The 18,878-nt window shown below is 32.1% G+C and overlaps 1 protein-coding gene across 1 annotated transcript in view; it reads left to right on the top strand.

The window, feature by feature from the left end:
• nolo (ADAMTS-like no long nerve cord) overlaps positions 1-18,878 on the top strand; it is a 206,984-nt gene that overhangs the window by 103,446 nt on the left and 84,660 nt on the right. Inside the window, exons 7-9 of the mRNA XM_075293157.1 lie at positions 2,303-2,432; positions 11,122-11,224; positions 11,926-12,021. Of these exons, the coding sequence (XP_075149272.1) occupies positions 2,303-2,432; positions 11,122-11,224; positions 11,926-12,021 (329 nt within the window). The remainder of the gene's footprint in view (positions 1-2,302; positions 2,433-11,121; positions 11,225-11,925; positions 12,022-18,878) is intronic.

Below are 18,878 nucleotides of genomic sequence, written 5' to 3'. Positions count from 1 at the left end.
TCTATACAAACATTTTGTCAAAATTTTATTTCTATAGAAAATTTTGTCAAAATTTTATTTCTCTACAAAAACTTTGTTACAATTTTATTTGAATAGAAAATGTTTGTCAAAATTTTATTTCTATAGAAAATTTTGTCAAAATTGTGCTTCTATAGAAAGTTTTGTCAAAATTTTATTTCTATACAAACGTTTTGTTCAAATTTTATTTCTATACAAAAGTTTTGTTCAAATTTTATTTCTATACAAAAATTTTGTTCAAATTTTATTTCTATACAAAAATTTTGTCAAAATTTTATTTCTATAGATTTTTTTTTTTCAAAATTTTGTTTCTATAGAAAATTTTTTCAAAATTTTATTTCTATAGAAAATTTTGTCCAAATTTTATGTCTATAGAAAATTCATGAAGTACCTCTTAAATGGAGATGCAAAATCTACCGAAACAACAAGAATTCTACCAATCTACCAACTAGTAAAAAATCTAAAATTTTTGGCAGAATTTTACCAACTGTGGCCACCGTGTTTATTTGTGAACAATTTTCCTCCATTGCCGTAATGTTTTCAATGAATATGGTACCGCCTAAAAGTATGCAAACAGAAGGTTCTACTAAAGACACTCATCCACATTCGAACTACTTGGTTAGTGGTAACATATGCCGATGTCAAGTTATGTTAAACCACCTTAACATTGTCTTATTCCATATGTAGGCAAATTTAAAAATTATAAAAGTCAATTCAAATCTTCATCGGTTTATATAGATGAGTCTATAAATAATTATGCACTTTATATGAACCAATTTTCGCACGGTAATTAGAGTGCTAAATTTCAACTGGATCGGATGAAATTTGTTCCTCCATGGGACTCCAAAAATCATATTTGGGGATAGGTTTAAATGGGGCCTGTATATAATTATAAACCGATATGGACTAATTTTCACACGATGAGTAGAAATCCAACACTGACATTGTGTACAAAATTTCAACCCGATTGGATACAAATTGCACATCCAGGAAGCGTAGGAAATCAAATCGTTTTATATGGGGACTATATATAATTTTGCAGCTAACATATATGGACCAATTTTTCATTATTGTTGGAGGGCATAAAATAACATCACGTACCAAATTTCAACGTGATCGGTTGAAATTTGATCTTTTAGGGGACAAGCCAAATCTTGGGGTCGGTTTATATGGGCGCTATACCCACAAGCAGAGATGGTCTGTATCAAACTTTTTTAGGTTTGCGACTGTCGCAAAGTTGTAAACGTCACACACGCGTCGTAAATGTAGAAAAAGTAACAAAAGTCGCAAACTGAACATACTTTAGTCGCGTCGGCTAGGCAGCGAATTCGATGATATCCAAGATGATGGTAGGTGCGAAGAAGTTTCAATTCTTAGGAATGTTCACAATTTTCGGTTTTAGTCCCCACATTTTCCCTATTGCCTTTTGCACGAGTACAGGGTAACTTAGCTTTAAGTTCAGTCTCCTGTCCAATATAACTCCAAGGTATTTTACACACTCACTAACGGGAATTTCGATACCACCTAAGAAAATAGGCTTGACCATGGGAAAACTTTCACAAATTTCTGCAGAAACTCACAGCAAATGCTGTCAAACTAAATTAAAAAATGTTCAGGATTTCTTCTATTCAAAATTTGGTTTTCTACAGTAGGTTTACGACTTTTGCGACATACGTATTACCGTCGCAAACGTATGTCGCAAAAGTCACAGTTTGTGACAGGTCAACCCTGCCCACAAGTGGTCCGATATAGTCCCTTTGTAATATATAGAATATATAGAAATAAAATTTTCATAAAAATTTTCTATAGAACTAAAATTTTTTTATAGAAATAAAATTTCGACAAAAATTTCTATAGAAATTTAATTTGGACAAAATTTTTATTGAAATAAAATTTTGATAAAATGTTCCTTACAAATCAAATTTTACAAAATACGACTTTTTTGTTTGGTAGTTGTTTTGGTAAAATTTTCTTCAAATTTTGTTAAATTAGTTTTGCTCCGTTGGCAACCATAATTTTGAATCGTTTGTTAATTTCTAGGTCTATACTCGAAATGAGTTTATATCAGTTTACATCCATAGAAATTATATTTAATTTTCACTACTAGCTTCTCGTTACTATTTTCATTCATTTTAAAATTTTTCCAAAATATAATAAAACTTTACTTGAATTTATCCACATTGATGAAATATTTCACACAATTGGAGAACACCTTCCTTATGTTACTAAACTTATTTCTTGTTTTCCTTTCATTCTCTTTTACTTTCCTTTTTCGATGTTTCAGGCTATAAAATGTCTCGTGTTGTATGCCGCAGTCGTGTCTCAGGCACTGAAGTAGAGGATGCCATGTGCAATGCAGCTAATCGCCCGGAGCCATCGGTGGAACTGTGCAATACTCACACCTGTCCGCCGAGGTAAGTTGAGACAAACTTTTTCACTTTATGTCATGGTTGTGAGTAAGGAATCTCGTATCGTCAGAAATGATTATGTGGGGGAGGGGTTAAGGGACATGCTAAACATGGAGAAAATATACACCATATACTTCCAAGTATAGGAAGTTGAGAAAATATTTTTAATAAAATATTTTTGTGTTTAAAACATTATGGTTAAATATAAAAATAATATCTTTCGGATATAGACTTCTTTTAGTGTGAATGAAAATATTATCAATCTCTTGCAGAGAAGGAATATGATCATTGCGAATACATATCAAGAGCAAAATGTTATTTTTGGACGGTGAACATGAAACATTTTTGTCTCAAATATAATAAATATGGTGTTCTCTCGCCAAATATATACATGCTTGTCGAAATAAAGTATATAATTTGCGAGAAAATAACATGGTTGCGACAAACATGATCGGTTAAAGTTGCAGCCCGATTAAGTTTCAGGCTCACTTAGACTATTCAGTTCATTGTGACACCAAAAATAATATTTCGCTATTGAAGCAAGTTTGAGGTGATTATATTATAGTATAGAATGTTTGATTTGATATATTTATTTATTTTTTATTAAATTTAGTTAATTTATTGATTTTTCATTACTTATTAAAAATTTCTTTATTTTTTTAATAAAAAATACCCAATGACCCAGGCTTCTTGTTTTTCAACCTAAAAAATTTAATTACATTTTTCAATTAATTATATTTGCTATATATCTTTCCAGTGTATTTAAGTTTTTTTTTGTTCTGGAAAACTTTAATATAAAATCCATGGTTGTCATGTTTCCTTGGCAAAGATTTGCCAGGTTGTTGTTTCACTGTTTCCTTTTTTTCAAAAGAAAGGAAGCCTAGTGTCAAGATATAGTGACGATGGCATTGAAGCGAATCTGACTCTCAACATTTTGCCTTTAAGTTATTGAGCATGCAAACATGCTTTTTCTCCTCAACAACCGTCTCCTTCCTCTGGACGATCAAGGAAACACTGAAAATTTCAATGATTGTCGTTGTCGTTGAAATTTAAGCAATTTTTGGGGTTATCATTGCAATTGCAACAATTGTTACAAATATGTCTCAGGTTTTTGTTTTCTATTTCGTTCGTTTCTGGTGAAAAATGTAATTTAATGTTTCGCAGCAGGTTCTGCCCTTAATTGAAGTTTTAAGGTAGCTCGACATGCAAACCAAAAATTTCCAAACACAAGAAAATTAAATATTCCACGGGAAACTAATTGAAATTGTTGTGCTCTGTAATGGACGAAATAGCAGTAGCAAAAGTTGTTGAACTAAATAGAAATGTTAAAGGGGTTGCTTTTTAAAAAATGGGGCAAATGTTTTAACTTAAAATGGACTTTATTTTTGTAATTTGCTTTATATCAAAAATCAAGGAAACAAATTACTCAAAAGTGTTAAGAAATCAAACGGAGAATAGAAGAAACCTTCGTTCATGATCTGAAAACTACAGATCTAGTTTTTTTTTTAATTGTAAAAATTAGCAAATACTACTGCACTCAAAATAAAAATTACTTGGAGATTTTGCCCTTCCTTTACGGATTTTGGTATTGATTCCGAGCCCAAAATGCCGCTTCTTTAAAATAAAGTCGTTCTTAAAGGGTGATACGGTCAAAATTTGGTCAATATAAACTTGACGTATTTCTTTCAATTTTGCATTTAAAAACCTGAACACCCCTCATTTGGAAGGTGTGTGTGTGTAGAATGTTGCTCCTATTTTGATTTTGGAATTCACTCTTCAGTTGTCAAAATGCCGTCCAAGCAAGAAGAGCAGCGTATCAAAATTTTGCTCGCGCATCGCGAAAATCCGAGCTACTCGCACGCAAAGCTGGCAAAATCGCTAAAAGTTGCCAAATCAACCGTTACAAATGTAGGTAGTTTCAAGCGAAACCCTAACCTCTCTCTCCGAGATGCCGCAAATAAGCTGGGTGTATCGTCTACAACCGTGCATCGAGCCAAAAAACGAGCCGGACTATCGACTTACAAGAAGGTAGTGACTCCAAATCGCGATGATAAACAAAATACGACGGCCAAAGCGCGATCCCGGAGGTTGTACACGACGATGCTGACGAAGTTTGACTGCGTGGTAATGGACGACGAAACCTACATCAAAGCCGACTACAAGCAGCTTCCGGGACAGGAGTTTTATACGGCAAAAGGAAGGGGAAAGGTAGCAGATATTTTCAAGCACATAAAACTGTCAAAGTTCGCAAAGAAATATCTGGTTTGGCAAGCCATCTGTACCTGTGGCTTGAAAAGCAGCATTTTCATAGCTTCCGGGACTGTCAACCAAGAAATTTACGTGAAAGAGTTTTTGAATAAACGTCTGCTGCCTTTCCTGAAGAAACACGGTTGTTCCGTACTGTTTTGGCCGGATTTGGCATCTTGCCATTATGGTAAAAAGGCCATGGAGTGGTACGCCGCCAACAACGTGCAGGTGGTTCCCAAGGACAAGAACCCTCCCAACACGCCAGAGCTCCGCCCAATTGAGAAATACTGGGCTATTGTCAAGAGGAACCTAAAGAAGACCAAAAAAATTGCTAAAATGTAATTGATTCAACAATTTTTTAATTGAAACAAGAATCAATAAAAAATTAATTGTATCAAGTATTTTTAATTGGATCAATTAATTTTTTAATTGAATTTAAATAAAGTTTTTAATTTTTTTTTAATCATTTCTGTGATTGAAGATGTTTCAATCAAAAATTAATTCGATCAATTAATTTTGTAATTGAACACAAAAATATTTTTTTTTTTGTGCGCTAATCCAAATAATATCAGATCCTTCAATATAAAAAATATTCTAGGAAGCAAATTCTAATTTTTCGCTTTTTCAGCTTTTTTTCTTCATATGCTGTCAAAGTCCTTTAAAAACAAGTTAACGACGACTTTATTTTCCAAATTAAGACTCGACTTCTGGTAGAAATTATGCTGTGTTTCAAGTAAAAAATGTCTTTAAAATAAAGTGTTGAAAAACATGCCCTATATTTGAACGATTTTTTGCTTTGTAGTCAAGAGGCAAAAAGACAACAAATTTAAAGACAATTTCATTAAATTTAAAGATTTTTTCTAAATTATTAAAGTCAAGTTGACCTTAGCCCAAAACTTTTTTTCTTTCATGTTATGATATCCATTTTTAAATCAAATCACAATACGACTTCATTGAAAAGTTTATCGACCTTTGGTCAAGGAAAAAACTTTATACTAGAGAAATGCGTCTTCTATGCTAAGCAAAATTTGCATTCGTATTTTAAAGACATGAAATCTTTGACCTCACGACAATATTTTTTTCAGTGTATATTTCATTAAACCGATTTAGTTCTACTTAAGTTCATGGAATTATTACCTTTTAAGAAAGTTCCATGACTTTAATATTTTTTTTTTGCCTACGAAAGTTAATTTAACTAGAAACCAGGAAAAAACAAGTATATACGGCCGTAAGTTCGTAAGTTCGACCAGGTCGACTCTTATGTACCCTCCACCATGGATTGCATAGAAACTTCTACGAAAGACTATCAACCACAATCGAATTACTTGGATTGGGGTAATACTTAACATCGTCTTCTAACTGGTAAGTTAGTCCATACGTGGTATATATGGACACAAAAGGTATATATAAGTAAGTCTACAAATAATTACGAACCGATGAATTTTGCTTCTCCAAAAGGCTCCGGAGTTCAAATCTAGAGACCAGTTTATATGGAGGCTATATATAATTATGGACTAATTTTTGGATAGTTGTTAGTGTCCGTATATGTTAGTTACACAAAACACAAAACTTCAACTGAATCGGGTGAAATTTGCTCCTCCAAGAGGATCCGGAGGTTGAATCTGGGTATCGGTTTATATGGGGTCTATATATAATTATGGACCGATATGGACCAATTTTTGATTGGTTGTTAGAGATCCTATACTAACACCATGTACCAAATTCCAGCCGGATCGGATGAAATTGGCTTCTCTTAGAGGCTCTGCAAGCTAAATCTGGGGATCGGTTTATATGGGGGCTATATACAATTATAGACCGATGTCGACCAATTTTTGTATGGTTGTTAGAGACTATACTATATACTAACACTATGTACCAAATTCCAGCCGGATCGGATGAAATTGGCTTCTCTTAGAGGCTCCGCAAGCCAAATCTGGGGATCGCTTTATGTGGGGGCTATATATAATTATGGACCGATGTGAACAAATTTTTGCATGGTTGTTAGAGACCATATACTAACACCATGTACCAAATTCCAGCCTGATTGGATGAAATTTGCTTCTCGTAGAGGGTCTGCAAGCCAAATTTGGGGGTCCGCTTATATGTGGGCTATACGTAAAAGTGGACCAATATGACCCATTTGCAATACCATACGACCTACCTCAATAACAACTACTTGTGCCAAATTTCAATTCGATAGCTTGTTTCGTTCGGAAGTTAGCGTGATTTCAACAGACGGACGGACGGACGGACATGCTTAGATCGACTCAGAATTTCACCACGACCCAGAATATATATACTTTATGGGATCTTAGAGCAATATTTCGATGTGTTACAAACGGAATGACAAAGTTAATATACCCCCAATCCTATGGTGGAGGGTATAATTATACAGAAGTAAAGTAAAGGGTGATTTGTTAGATATCTTTTTGAAGATAATTTCATTTAAATGTTGACCGCGGCTGCGTCTTAGGTGGTCCATTCGGAAAGTCCAATTTTGGGAAACTTTTTCGAGCATTTCGGCCGGAATAGCCCGAATTTCTTCGGAAATGTTGTCTTCCAAAGCTGGAATAGTTGCTGGCTTATTTCTGTAGACTTTAGACTTGACGTAGCCCCACAAAAAATAGTCTAAAGGCGTCAAATCGCATGATCTTGGTGGCCAACTTACCGGTCCATTTCTTGAGATGAATTGTTCTCCGAAGTTTTCCCTCAAAATGGCCATAGAATCGCGAGCTGTGTGGCATGTAGCGCCATCTTGTTGAAACCACATGTCAACCAAGTTCAGTTCTTCCATTTTTGGCAACAAAAAGTTTGTTAGCATCGAACGATAGCGATCGCCATTCACCGTAACGTTGCGTCCAACAGCATCTTTGAAAAAATACGGTCCAATGATTCCACCAGCGTACAAACCACACCAAACAGTGCATTTTTCGGGATGCATGGGCAGTTCTTGAACGGCTTCTGGTTGCTCTTCACTCCAAATGCGGCAATTTTGCTTATTTACGTAGCCATTCAACCAGAAATGAGCCTCATCGCTGAACAAAATTTGTCGATAAAAAAGCGGATTTTCTGCCAACTTTTCTAGGGCCCATTCACTGAAAATTCGACGTTGTGGCAGATCGTAAGTCTATTCATGATGAAATGTCAAAGCATACTGAGCATCTTTCTCTTTGACACCATTTCTGAAATCCCACGTGATCTGTCAAATACTAATGCATGAAAATCCTAACCTCAAAAGAATCACCCTTTATAAAGATGAACGTGTCTTCCACAAAATAATTCAGAATTCCTTAAAATATGCAAATTTTTCCCATAATGCGCCCATCATGTACTTCATATGGCACTAAAGGCATTTTTTCAGTTTTGAACTCCAATTTTTTCCCTCGAACTACGAAATTTTCTTTAATAAGTGAAAAATAATAATTTTGTCTAACAAATTTTCTTGAAGTTGCCGAAAATTATTTACTTATTTTTGTGAAATCGTCGTGACATCTGAGTTTCGAATACAGTATAGTTAAAATTCTATAAAATTAATCTAATTTTTCTAAAATTAACTAAAATTTTCTTTCCTAGTGGAACTTTTTTAGAAGCTCGATTTCTTCTGGGGTACAAATGGTACGTTTCTCGTGCTCCAGGCCATCACAAACATAAGGATGTTGGTATTGATTCCGAGCCACAGATGCATCTTCTTTAAAATAAAGACAATTTTTAAATCTAGGACCAATCATTTATAAAATTGCCATTGTCTTTTCGCGGTATATTAATAAAGCTATTCACGTACAAACAAATGTCAGTATAAAAATGCAAATTGTAACGGATACTTCAAAGTAAAAAATTCCATAATTCCAAAAAACCTTAAACCAAAGATACTTAATCCTTAAAATAAGTCTTAGCCTACATTTGAAGCGTTTTCGTCTTAAATCTAAAAATTCAATCTTTCATCGAATTTAAGGACGATTTTAAATAAAAAGTGCGTTTCTTCACTTTAAGGAAAATTTGCCCTAGTTCAAAACATATGACTTTAACGAAGGGACGAAAATTCCCAAAATTTTTGTCCTAAATTTAAAGGAAAAAATGTTTGAAGTAAAGATTATAAATTTTATTTGAATGACTATTTCATATTTTTATATCCACCACCATAGAATGGTAACGGGGGTATAATAAGTTTGTCAATCCGTTTTTAACACATCGAAATATCGATTTCCGACTATATAAAGTATATATATTCTTGATCAGGGAGCAATTCTAAGATGATATAACCATTTCCGTCTGTCTGTCTGTTTGTTGTAATCACGCTACAGTCTTCAATAATGAAGCAATCGTGCTGAAATTTTGCACAAACTCGTCTTTTATCTGCAGGCAGGTTTTGATATGGTCCCCTATAAACCGACCTCCCGATTTGGGGTCTTGGGCTTATAGAAATCGTAGTTTTTACCCAATTTGCCTGAAATTAGAAATCTACACTGAAAAAAATATTGTCGTGAGGTCAAAGATTTCATGTCTTTAAAATACGAATACAAATTTTGCTTAGCATAGAAGACGCATTTCTCTAAAATAAAGTTATTTTCCTTGTCCAAAAGTCGATAAACTTTTCAATGAAGTCGTATTGTCCTTATAATTAAGTGATTTGACTTAAAAATGGGTATCATAACATGAAAGAAAAAATTTATAGGCTAAGGTCAACTTGACTTTAATAATTCAGAAAAATTCTTTAAATTTAATGAAATTGTCTTTAAATTTGTTGTCTTTTTGCATCTTGACTACAAAGCAAAAAATCGTTCAAATATAGGACATGTTTTTCAAAACATTTTTATTTTAAAGAAGTTTTTTACTTCAAACATAGCATAATTTCTATTGGAAGTCGAGTCCTAATTTGGAAAATAAAGTTGTCGTTAACTCGTTTTTAAATGACTTTGATAGCATATGAAGAAAAAAAGCTGAGAAAGCGAAAAATTAAAATTTGCTTCCTAGAAGCAAGTACACAAAACCTAAATTTAAAAGAGAATTGTGTCTTAAAAGTATCCTTACTTGTATTCTCCGCTTCTTTGGCTCGGAATCAATACCAAATTTTTTAAAGTAAAGACAAAATCTTTGGAACCGAGTATGCTTTTTTTTCAGTGTAGGGGTATTTTAGGACTATGAAGAGATGTGCCAAAAATGGTGAGTATCGGTCCATGTTTTGGTATAGCCCCCATATAGACCGATCTCCCGATTTTATTTCTTGGGCTTCTAGAATCCTTAGTTTTTATCCAATTTGCCTGAAATTGGAAATCTAGAGGTATTTTCGGGCCATAAAGAGTTATGCCGAAAACAGTGAGCATCGGTCCATGTTTTGGTATGGTCGCCATATAAACCGGCCTCCCGATTTGGGGTCTTGGGCTTATAGAAACCATAGTTTTCATACAATTTGCCTGAAATTGGAAATCTAGAGGTAGTTTAGGACCATAAAGAGGTGTGCTGAAAATGGTGAGTATCGGTCCATGTTTTGGTATAGCCCCCATATAGACCGATCTCCATGAAATTGGAAATCCAGAGGTATTATCGGCCATAAAGAGGTGTGCCGAAAACGATGAGTATCGGTCCATATTTTAGTATAGCCCCCAAAAGAATGATCTCCCGATTTAACTCCATGGGTTTCCGGAAACTGTAGTTTTTATCCGATTTGCCTGAAATTGTAACTATTCTGGTATTTTAGGCTCACAAAAACGTGTATCGGTGAAAATCTACAGATTCCAGATTTCAAATCAAGACGTTATTTTATAATTTTCTTGCACACTTACAAGAGATGTTAATAATTCCTCTAAAACTCAAATGGTTCTTATAAATCCAGAATCTGATATAGTCTTCAAAGCTAAAATCTTTAAATTTATATTGGGGAAGTGTACTGGTTGAACTGCTCTGTTTGATCTACCCTCAAACCCCCCTGAAATTTCAAAGGAAATCCTAATATTTGATTCATGGTGGTGGGTATTTAAGATTGGGCCCGGCCGAACTTTCTGCTGTATATACTTGTTAAATTTGTTCTTAACATTTTGTAAATGGCTCATCCTTAAATTTAGGTTAATTTTTTTCAGTATATGAAGTCTAAAAACAATAACATTTATTTCACTATAAAACAAAACATGTCATATTCAAACAAATATCTTTTTCTCCATGTGTCACTAAGACTTAAAAAATTTATAACCCACTAGGCTACTGTCAAAATAGGTCAATTTGTCCTCCAAAATCCAACAAGAATACTTTCCATGTTTTAGTTGTGTTTTTTTTTTTTGTTTTGTTGTATTTCTACAACAACAATACAAAGTCATCACCCGAATTATGCCTTGTCCCATTTAAGAAGAAAATTAACTTGTAATTAACCTTTTTGGCCATTGTAGAATTTAATTTTAGTAACAAAAAGCAGCAACATGTAGTTAATATCCTTAAATGGTAAAACTTATGCTTACAGATGGATAGCTGATGACTGGAGTCCTTGTCATCGTCCATGTGGTCCAGGAATACGTAGCCGTATGGTGGTGTGTGCCGAGGAGAACAATGGTCTGAAAACAAGGGTAAGTAGTTTGGGGTACCACAAAATCTGTACCATGAACAAGAAAGAAAACTAAAGGACTCTACCTTAAAAAGTAGGACAAAATGCCACTAAAGAGCACACACAACAACACACACACACTCATACCTACACAGCTAAAACTCTTACAAGCTGAAATTAGACATGGTCCTCGATTTATGTACATTGTTATGTAGCTGGAGCTGGAGCTGACAGCCAAAAGCATGGTTAGCTACGTTAATATTGTCGCCAGGTTCCTTAAGGGCATTTGGCTGTAACTACTTTTGGGTCATCTCCTACTTGGTCGTTTAGAGCTCTAAGTACCTCCAACTGGCTTTTAAATGAAATGGGAGACTTTAGCCAAAGATGGCCCAAAACCGTAGTAACAATAGCCTAAAGCCTGGCGGTATCCTTACTGTGATCTGCTTGTGCCCTCAGTCCCTCTCTCTATTCCTAATGCTGACGAAGATGACGACGACAAGTTTAAATGTCTTGTAAGAGTTGTTGCTACACACAACCACTGGAATTAACCGGCTAATTTTTAGTGGGTGCCGGAAAATCCCTGTTTGTCCCCTATTCCACAAAGAGTCCTTTACTTTGCTCAAGTCTTGCCCCATTCACTTCATGTACAAAGTGTAATAGAAAAATCCTAAATAAATTGCCATTTTCTTTTCTCTGTTTTTTTTTCTTTTTGTTTCATTTCAGGTTGCGGATGTTATGTGCCCCATGCCCAAACCACCAACTCAGGAACAGTGCATCATTGCCGAATGTCCAAAGTGGGAAGTTGAAAAGTGGTCTAGTGTAAGTAGTAGTAGTAACATAGCACTAGTGGTTATTATGTTCACCATACTAGTTTACATCTTCATTCTTTAGTCATCACTGGAGTCCTATATCATCCTATAAATTCCAACTGGGTTTAGCATGCGGGCAATCATTATAGTCTAGAAAATATTATGGTTTCTCCTTGAGCCTTTTTCCTTTTGCCTTTACCATTACCTGGCTCATCATCATCGTCGTTGTATTGGCTTGTAAGACATGTTTAGACAAGCTTTCCTGGCAAAACTTAAGTTTTGAGGTTTGTTATGAGTGTTTCTGAAAAGCGTTTCTGTGGTTCTCTCACTTCGTTATAGTTGTTCTGGTAAAATCAGGCTATAATGGCTTGGCTTTAATTTAAGTTTGCTGTTGGATTTGGTGGTGAGCCAGCATAACAAACATTTTGGTTTTACGGAGAATATATCGTGGAACACCTATTATGGAGGAAATTATTTCTTTTTTCAATAAAGATTATGAGAAATCCCAGTTTAAGGCAATTCCTCTTGCGGTACTTTTGTTCACTGGAATGCAATTACACCAGGACACAAAGCCCATAATGCCACTTCCACATACACAGATTTTTTTTTTTTGATTCAATCACGAAATTAATTGATCCAATTAATTTTTTAATTAAAAGGTCTTCAATCACAGAAATGATAGTATCAATTAAATAATTAATTGACAGTCAATTAAAAAAAATTAATTGATCCAATTAAAAAAATAATTGATACTGTTAATTTGTGTGATTGATTTTTGTTTCAATTAAAAAATTTGTTAAATCAATTAAATTTTTAATTGAATATTTTTTAAAACTCAATTAAGATTTTAAATGGAAAATTTTTTGTGAATTTTTTTCTGTGTAGAGAGAAGTGAGATTGTAATGTCAGACGAAGCTGAATATGTAACGCACCATTCTCAATTTGCGATGTTTGCTCCATTTACCAGAATTGTCCTATAAGATAAGTAGCCTGCAAAATACCTCGTTATTTGACCGATATTTGGACCTAACGGTTTACCTATTAGAGTTAATACAGAATGGAAAAAGGGCTAAATCAGGAGAGTACAAAAGTTCATACCTCCATTTAACTGATTGGATCGTGGCGAGGCAGGATGTTTAAGTAAGTGAGTTAAACATATGAAATGGCCTTTTACATCGTTGATTCTTCTTCAACTCAGATTCTTATGAAAAGAATCCTTCTCCATGATGTCTATATATATAAATAATCCTTCTCCAGGATGTCTATATATAAATAACATCATGCAAACTGCATAAACCGCTGGCCATTACATTCGCAGCCGATGGGTCAGTCTTCGCGTTCTTCGGAGCCCATTTTCCCTGTGTCATAGTTTCGAATTTTTGGTGGTCTCCGGCAGTGGATACATTTTTTATAAAAAAAATGTCTTCAATTGCGCCTTAATTGCAGCTTCAAACAATAATCTGGAATAGCTTCACAGTTAGTTTAAGTTATAGAGGTTGATATCAATATGTAGAAAAGAATTGGTTACCAATTAGACCATGTTGGTTCATTGTGATTTCTCAAAGATATTTTTCCTTCATCCTCAAGTTTTCTACAACCATAGGAAAAATTCAAGAACGGCGTGCTCATTTCAAAATGATCCGTTCATGCAAGTGAATAAACACACATGGAGTACCAAGCGGAGAACAGACGATGTCACCCTGATAACGACAAATTGACACCATGAGTTGTCAAAACAACAACCAGCGTTCATGATCTGAAAACGTAATGGTTACGAATTTATACTAAAAAAATAAAAAAAAAATCCGCTACCGTGACTCGAACTCGGATTTCCCGCACCATACGCGTTAACAGTCGCCTTAGCGTATTGCACCACCGACGGAGTTTCCATAAGAACGTCTAGCGAATATTTTAAGAATTTTCATGGCCAAAGGAAAATGAAAGCCGTTCATGAAATCGTGGAGGCCCGTGGACGAACATTCCGTTTTGAATTTTCGTGAACGTTTCCATTTCATTTTGTTACCATCCGTTCAAGATTTTTTCTATAAGTTTAGAAATAAAATTTTCTATAGAAATAAAATTTTGACAGAATTTTCTATATAAATAACATTTTAATAGAATTTGCTATAGAAATAAAATTTTGACAACATTTCCTATAAAAATAAAATTTTGACGACATTTTCTATAGAAATAAACTTTTAACAAAATTTTCGATAGAAATAAAATTTTGACAAAATTTTCTATAGTAATAAAATTTTGACAAAATTTTCCATATTGTTGTTTTTGATCTCAACTTAAAGCCATGCATTGACTAAACTACAAGTGTAGCTTAACCAACAGAGGAAAAGTATGCTTGTCAAATTTATTTGGGCAAAGCCCTATAGACTGCAAGATGGTTAGATGTACAGCTGTTTCGGAATTACCACATTCCTCATCAGCATCCTCTACTTGCAGCAAAACTATCAACCAATTATCATAATAAATTCGGGTAATTCACTCAACCCATAGTGAAATACACTTGAACCTTCCGAAAAAGGGTTTAATAGTCGGCTACTGCCTAAACAAATTTGCAAGCATATCTCTTTTCCTTTGCCAAACTCAAATCATCGATTTGAAAATTTTCTATAATAATACAGTTTTGACAAAATTTTCTATAGTAATAAAATTTTGACAAAATGTTCTAAAAAATATAATTTTGACAAAATGTTCTAAAAAATACAATTTTGACAAATTTTTCTATAGAGATAAAATTTTTACAAAATTTTCTACAGAAATAAAATTTTGACAAAATTTTCTGTAGAAATAAAATTTTTACAAAATTTTCTATAGAAATAAAATTTTGGCAAAATTTTCTATATGATAAAATGTTGACAAAATTTTCTATAGAAATAAAATTTTAACAAAATTTGCTATAGAAATAAAATTTTGACCACATGTTCCAAAAAATAAAGTTTTGACAAAATTTTCTATAGTAATAAAATTTTGGCAAAATTTTCTATAGAAATAAAATTTTGACAAAATTTTCTATAGCAATAAAATTTTAGCAAAATTTGCTATAGAAATAAAATTTTGACAACATTTTCTATAGAAATAAAATTTTGACAAAGTTTTCTATAGAAATAAAATTTTGATAAAATTATCTATAGAAATAAATTTTTAACAAAAATTTCTATAGAAATAAAATTTTGACAAAATGTTCTATAGAAATAAAATTTTCACAAAATTTTCTATAGAAATAAAATTTTGACAAAATTTTCTATAGAAATAAAATTTTGACAAAATTTTCTACAGAAATAAAATTTTGACAAAATTTTCTATGGAAAAAAAAATTTGATAAAATTATCTATAGAACTAAATTTTTAACAAAAATTTCTATAGAAATAAAATTTTGACAAAATGTTCTATAGAAATAAAATTTTCACAAAATGCTCTATAGAAATAAAATTTTGACAAATTTTCTATAGAAACAAAATTTTGACAAAATGTTCTAAAAAATATAATTTTTGACAAAATGTTCTAAAAAATACAATTTTGACAAAATTTTCTATAGAGATACAATTTTTACAAAATTTTCTATAGAAATAAAATTTTGACAAAATTTTCTGTAGAAATACAATTTTTACAAAATTTTCTATAGAAATAAACTTTTGACAACATTTTCTATATAATAAAATTTTGACAAAATTTTCTATAGAAATAAAATTTTAACAAAATTTGCTATAGAAATAAAATTTTGACGACATTTTCTATAGAAATAAACTTTTAACAAAATTTTCGATAGAAATAGAATTTTGACAAAATTTTCTATAGTAATACAGTTTTGACAAAATTTTCTATTGTAATAAAATTTTGACAAAATTTTCTAAAAAATATAATTTTGACAAAATGTTCTAAAAAATACAATTTTGACAAAATTTTTTATGGTAATAAAATTTTTACAAAATTTTCTATAGTAATAAAATTTTGAAAAAATGTTCTAAAAATACAATTTTGAAAAAATTTTCTATAGAAATAAAATTTTTACAAAATTTTCTATAGAAATAAAATGTTAAAAGAATTTTGTATAGAAATGATATATTAACAAAATTTCTCTAGAAATAAAATTTTCATAGAATTTCTGGAAGAAATAATATTTTAACAAAATTTGCTATAGAAATAAAATTTTAACAGAATTTTCTATAGAAATAAAATTTTGACAAAATTTTGTATAGAAATATTTCGAATAAATTTTCTAAAGAAATAAAATTTTTATAATATTTAACAGAATTTTCTATAGAAATACAATTTTGACAAAATTTTCAATAGAAATAAAATTTTGACAAAATTTTGTATAGAAATAATATTTTGAATAAATTTTCTAAAGAAATAAAATTTTGATAATATTCTCTATAGAAATAATCTTTTGACAACATTTTCGATATAAATAAAACATTTATTTTTAAGAAAAAATATTTTTTTCATAAAACCACAAAAATTTGGTAGAGTTTTTGTAAACATTTCATTAAGTTTTTGATAGATTATTTTTGGGGCGATTGGAAACCGTGTTCACAAGACCTGGCAATCATAAATAACTGTTGGGTTTATAATTACAATAAAAAGAGGAAGGGCTTTATTCCCCAACATACCCCAATCAACTTGTGACACAGGTTCAGTGCCGCCTAGGTATATCCAAGGCGAACAGCTGTATTTTCTACTCCATTTAGTGCAGAGTCTAAAACAACTCTTAAGAAGTATCGGATCACTTGAGAAGCTCAATTTTGTCCCTCGAAATTCTGGGTCCTTATACACGGTGGATTATTATTTTCTTGTAAGGAAAACTATCTCCGATTTCTTCGGGTTTACACCTAAATCAGAGTTTATTGTCCAGTCTGATATAATCTGTAATGCCTCACTTATTACATCATAGATCTTGTACAGAAATTTCTATGACACCATTGTAAGAATGTCATTTGCATACCCCCATTGACTTTATCCCCCTTGTGGCGCAGAATAGTTAGAATCTCATTTACTGTAAATATTGTACAAAAGTATCAGTGTGAAAACCACTCTTAATTGCAGGACTAACGTGAGCTCTAGTTGATGATATCGAAGGATCAAGTAAGCCAGTAATTAAAATTTTGTTTACCCCGAATCTCTCAATAGGAGACTCGAATTCCCAAAAACTTTAATCACTCATAATTCTCCAAAGTATTTAAAATGAATCTTTTGGCTAAGCCTTACTTCAGTATTCTTTTTCAACCAGTTGTTGTCACCTCCTCTGTGGCCTCCTAAATTTAATTGCTTTGGAAAATATTATTAACGCATGTCTTAAGTAACAAAAATTCTTTTTAATGTTTGTCTTTCAATTATCAAATAAATCGTTGACTTTTTTCTGTTTGTTTTTTTTTATTTAGTCTTTTGGAGTTTGTTCATACTCATAATGAACTTTGTATATCCTTAAATTTTTCATATTAACGAGTTTACACTCGTGCTGTGTAATGGTGTATGTGAAAGTAGCATCTTAATTATTCAAAGCATACTTTTAGGCGAATACATTGCTGAAGTCGAGTCGTGACGTTTTATGAAACGTTTAAGGCTTGTTCGCTCTCCGTATGTCTTTTTTCGTGTTTGTTGTTGTGGTATTTTAAATTTCAAATGAACAAAAGCAATTTTCTTATCCATTCAAATGAAGCAATGAAGACAACAAGGACGTTGATATGAGCCACAACAACAACAGCAACAAATAAACGAACCACAAACCAGAAACAAAGAATAAAAAACAAAAAATTTACATTAAGATCAACATTAACATTATTTTTTCAACACATTTCTTTTCCAATTTGCTTGGAAATCATAATAAAGTTGTTCTGACACATATTCACACGAACTTCCATATATATATATGAGGGTAATAAGACGTGCAGACTATTCACACACTTTGTCACACACATATATGTATGTATTTATGATGATGTGCATTTCTGCTTTTCAAATATGTGTGTGTGTGTGTGTGGGTAATTCATGAATAGAAATTCTGAAGTGTACGAATCCAAATTACAAAATAATAAAAAACCTGAACCAACTAAAATTCTTCCTTGGTATAACGAACCATTTTGTTGCCCAGATAATGAAAATGTTCGCTAATATAACGAATTTGTTGTGTAACCTAAATTTATGGTGAAATCGAGATGGAGTCGATAAGTTTTCTTACCTGACATGTTGTGACTTCAAAGGACATACTACGGGAATACCGTATGCAAAATTTTAGGAATATGAAGTTTTTTGTGTTGCCGCCCATAAGCCATGTTTATGGTCGGTATGTAAATTTGGTCCTTCGTTCTAATTTATTACGTTCGTATTTGTGTCTAAAATTTACTCTCCCATAAAAGTGGAGACCTGTATTTTGTAAATAAAATAAAGATAAAACGACGACTTCCTAGGCTTAGCCAGGTCTAGAAATAGCTCTAAGCCTAGTCTCGAAATAGCCCTATCAGAGAAAATCGATAGGACCATCCCAGCAAAAAATTTGGAAGATCTACTTAAGACACGACTTTAAAAGCACTTCCACAAATGTCTTCCCAAAGATGTTCTCCATTTTAATTATACAGGAAGTTATTTTAATTCAATTTTTTATAACCCGTTTTTTCGTATTTTAATGGGTACTTTTAACTTTCTTTTTTTTAAAAAGGGTAAAAACGGAATAAGAATTAACAAAATGTATAAATACATTAAAAAAAAAATTTGCGAATTTTTAAAAATATTTGAAGTCAAACGTTTTAAACAAGCGTTAGGATGCATTACAAATCATAAAAAAAATTTTAAAATAATTTATTTGGCAAAATATTACAAAAATTTGCGCTCATGTCAGCATAGCTAGATTTATCAGGA

The sequence above is a fragment of the Haematobia irritans genome, chromosome 2, assembly GCF_050003625.1.
Source record: "Haematobia irritans isolate KBUSLIRL chromosome 2, ASM5000362v1, whole genome shotgun sequence".
Lineage (NCBI taxonomy): Eukaryota > Metazoa > Arthropoda > Insecta > Diptera > Muscidae > Haematobia > Haematobia irritans.
The sequence above is the reverse complement of the archived record's forward strand: the minus strand, read 5'-3'. Positions and strand labels throughout refer to the sequence as shown.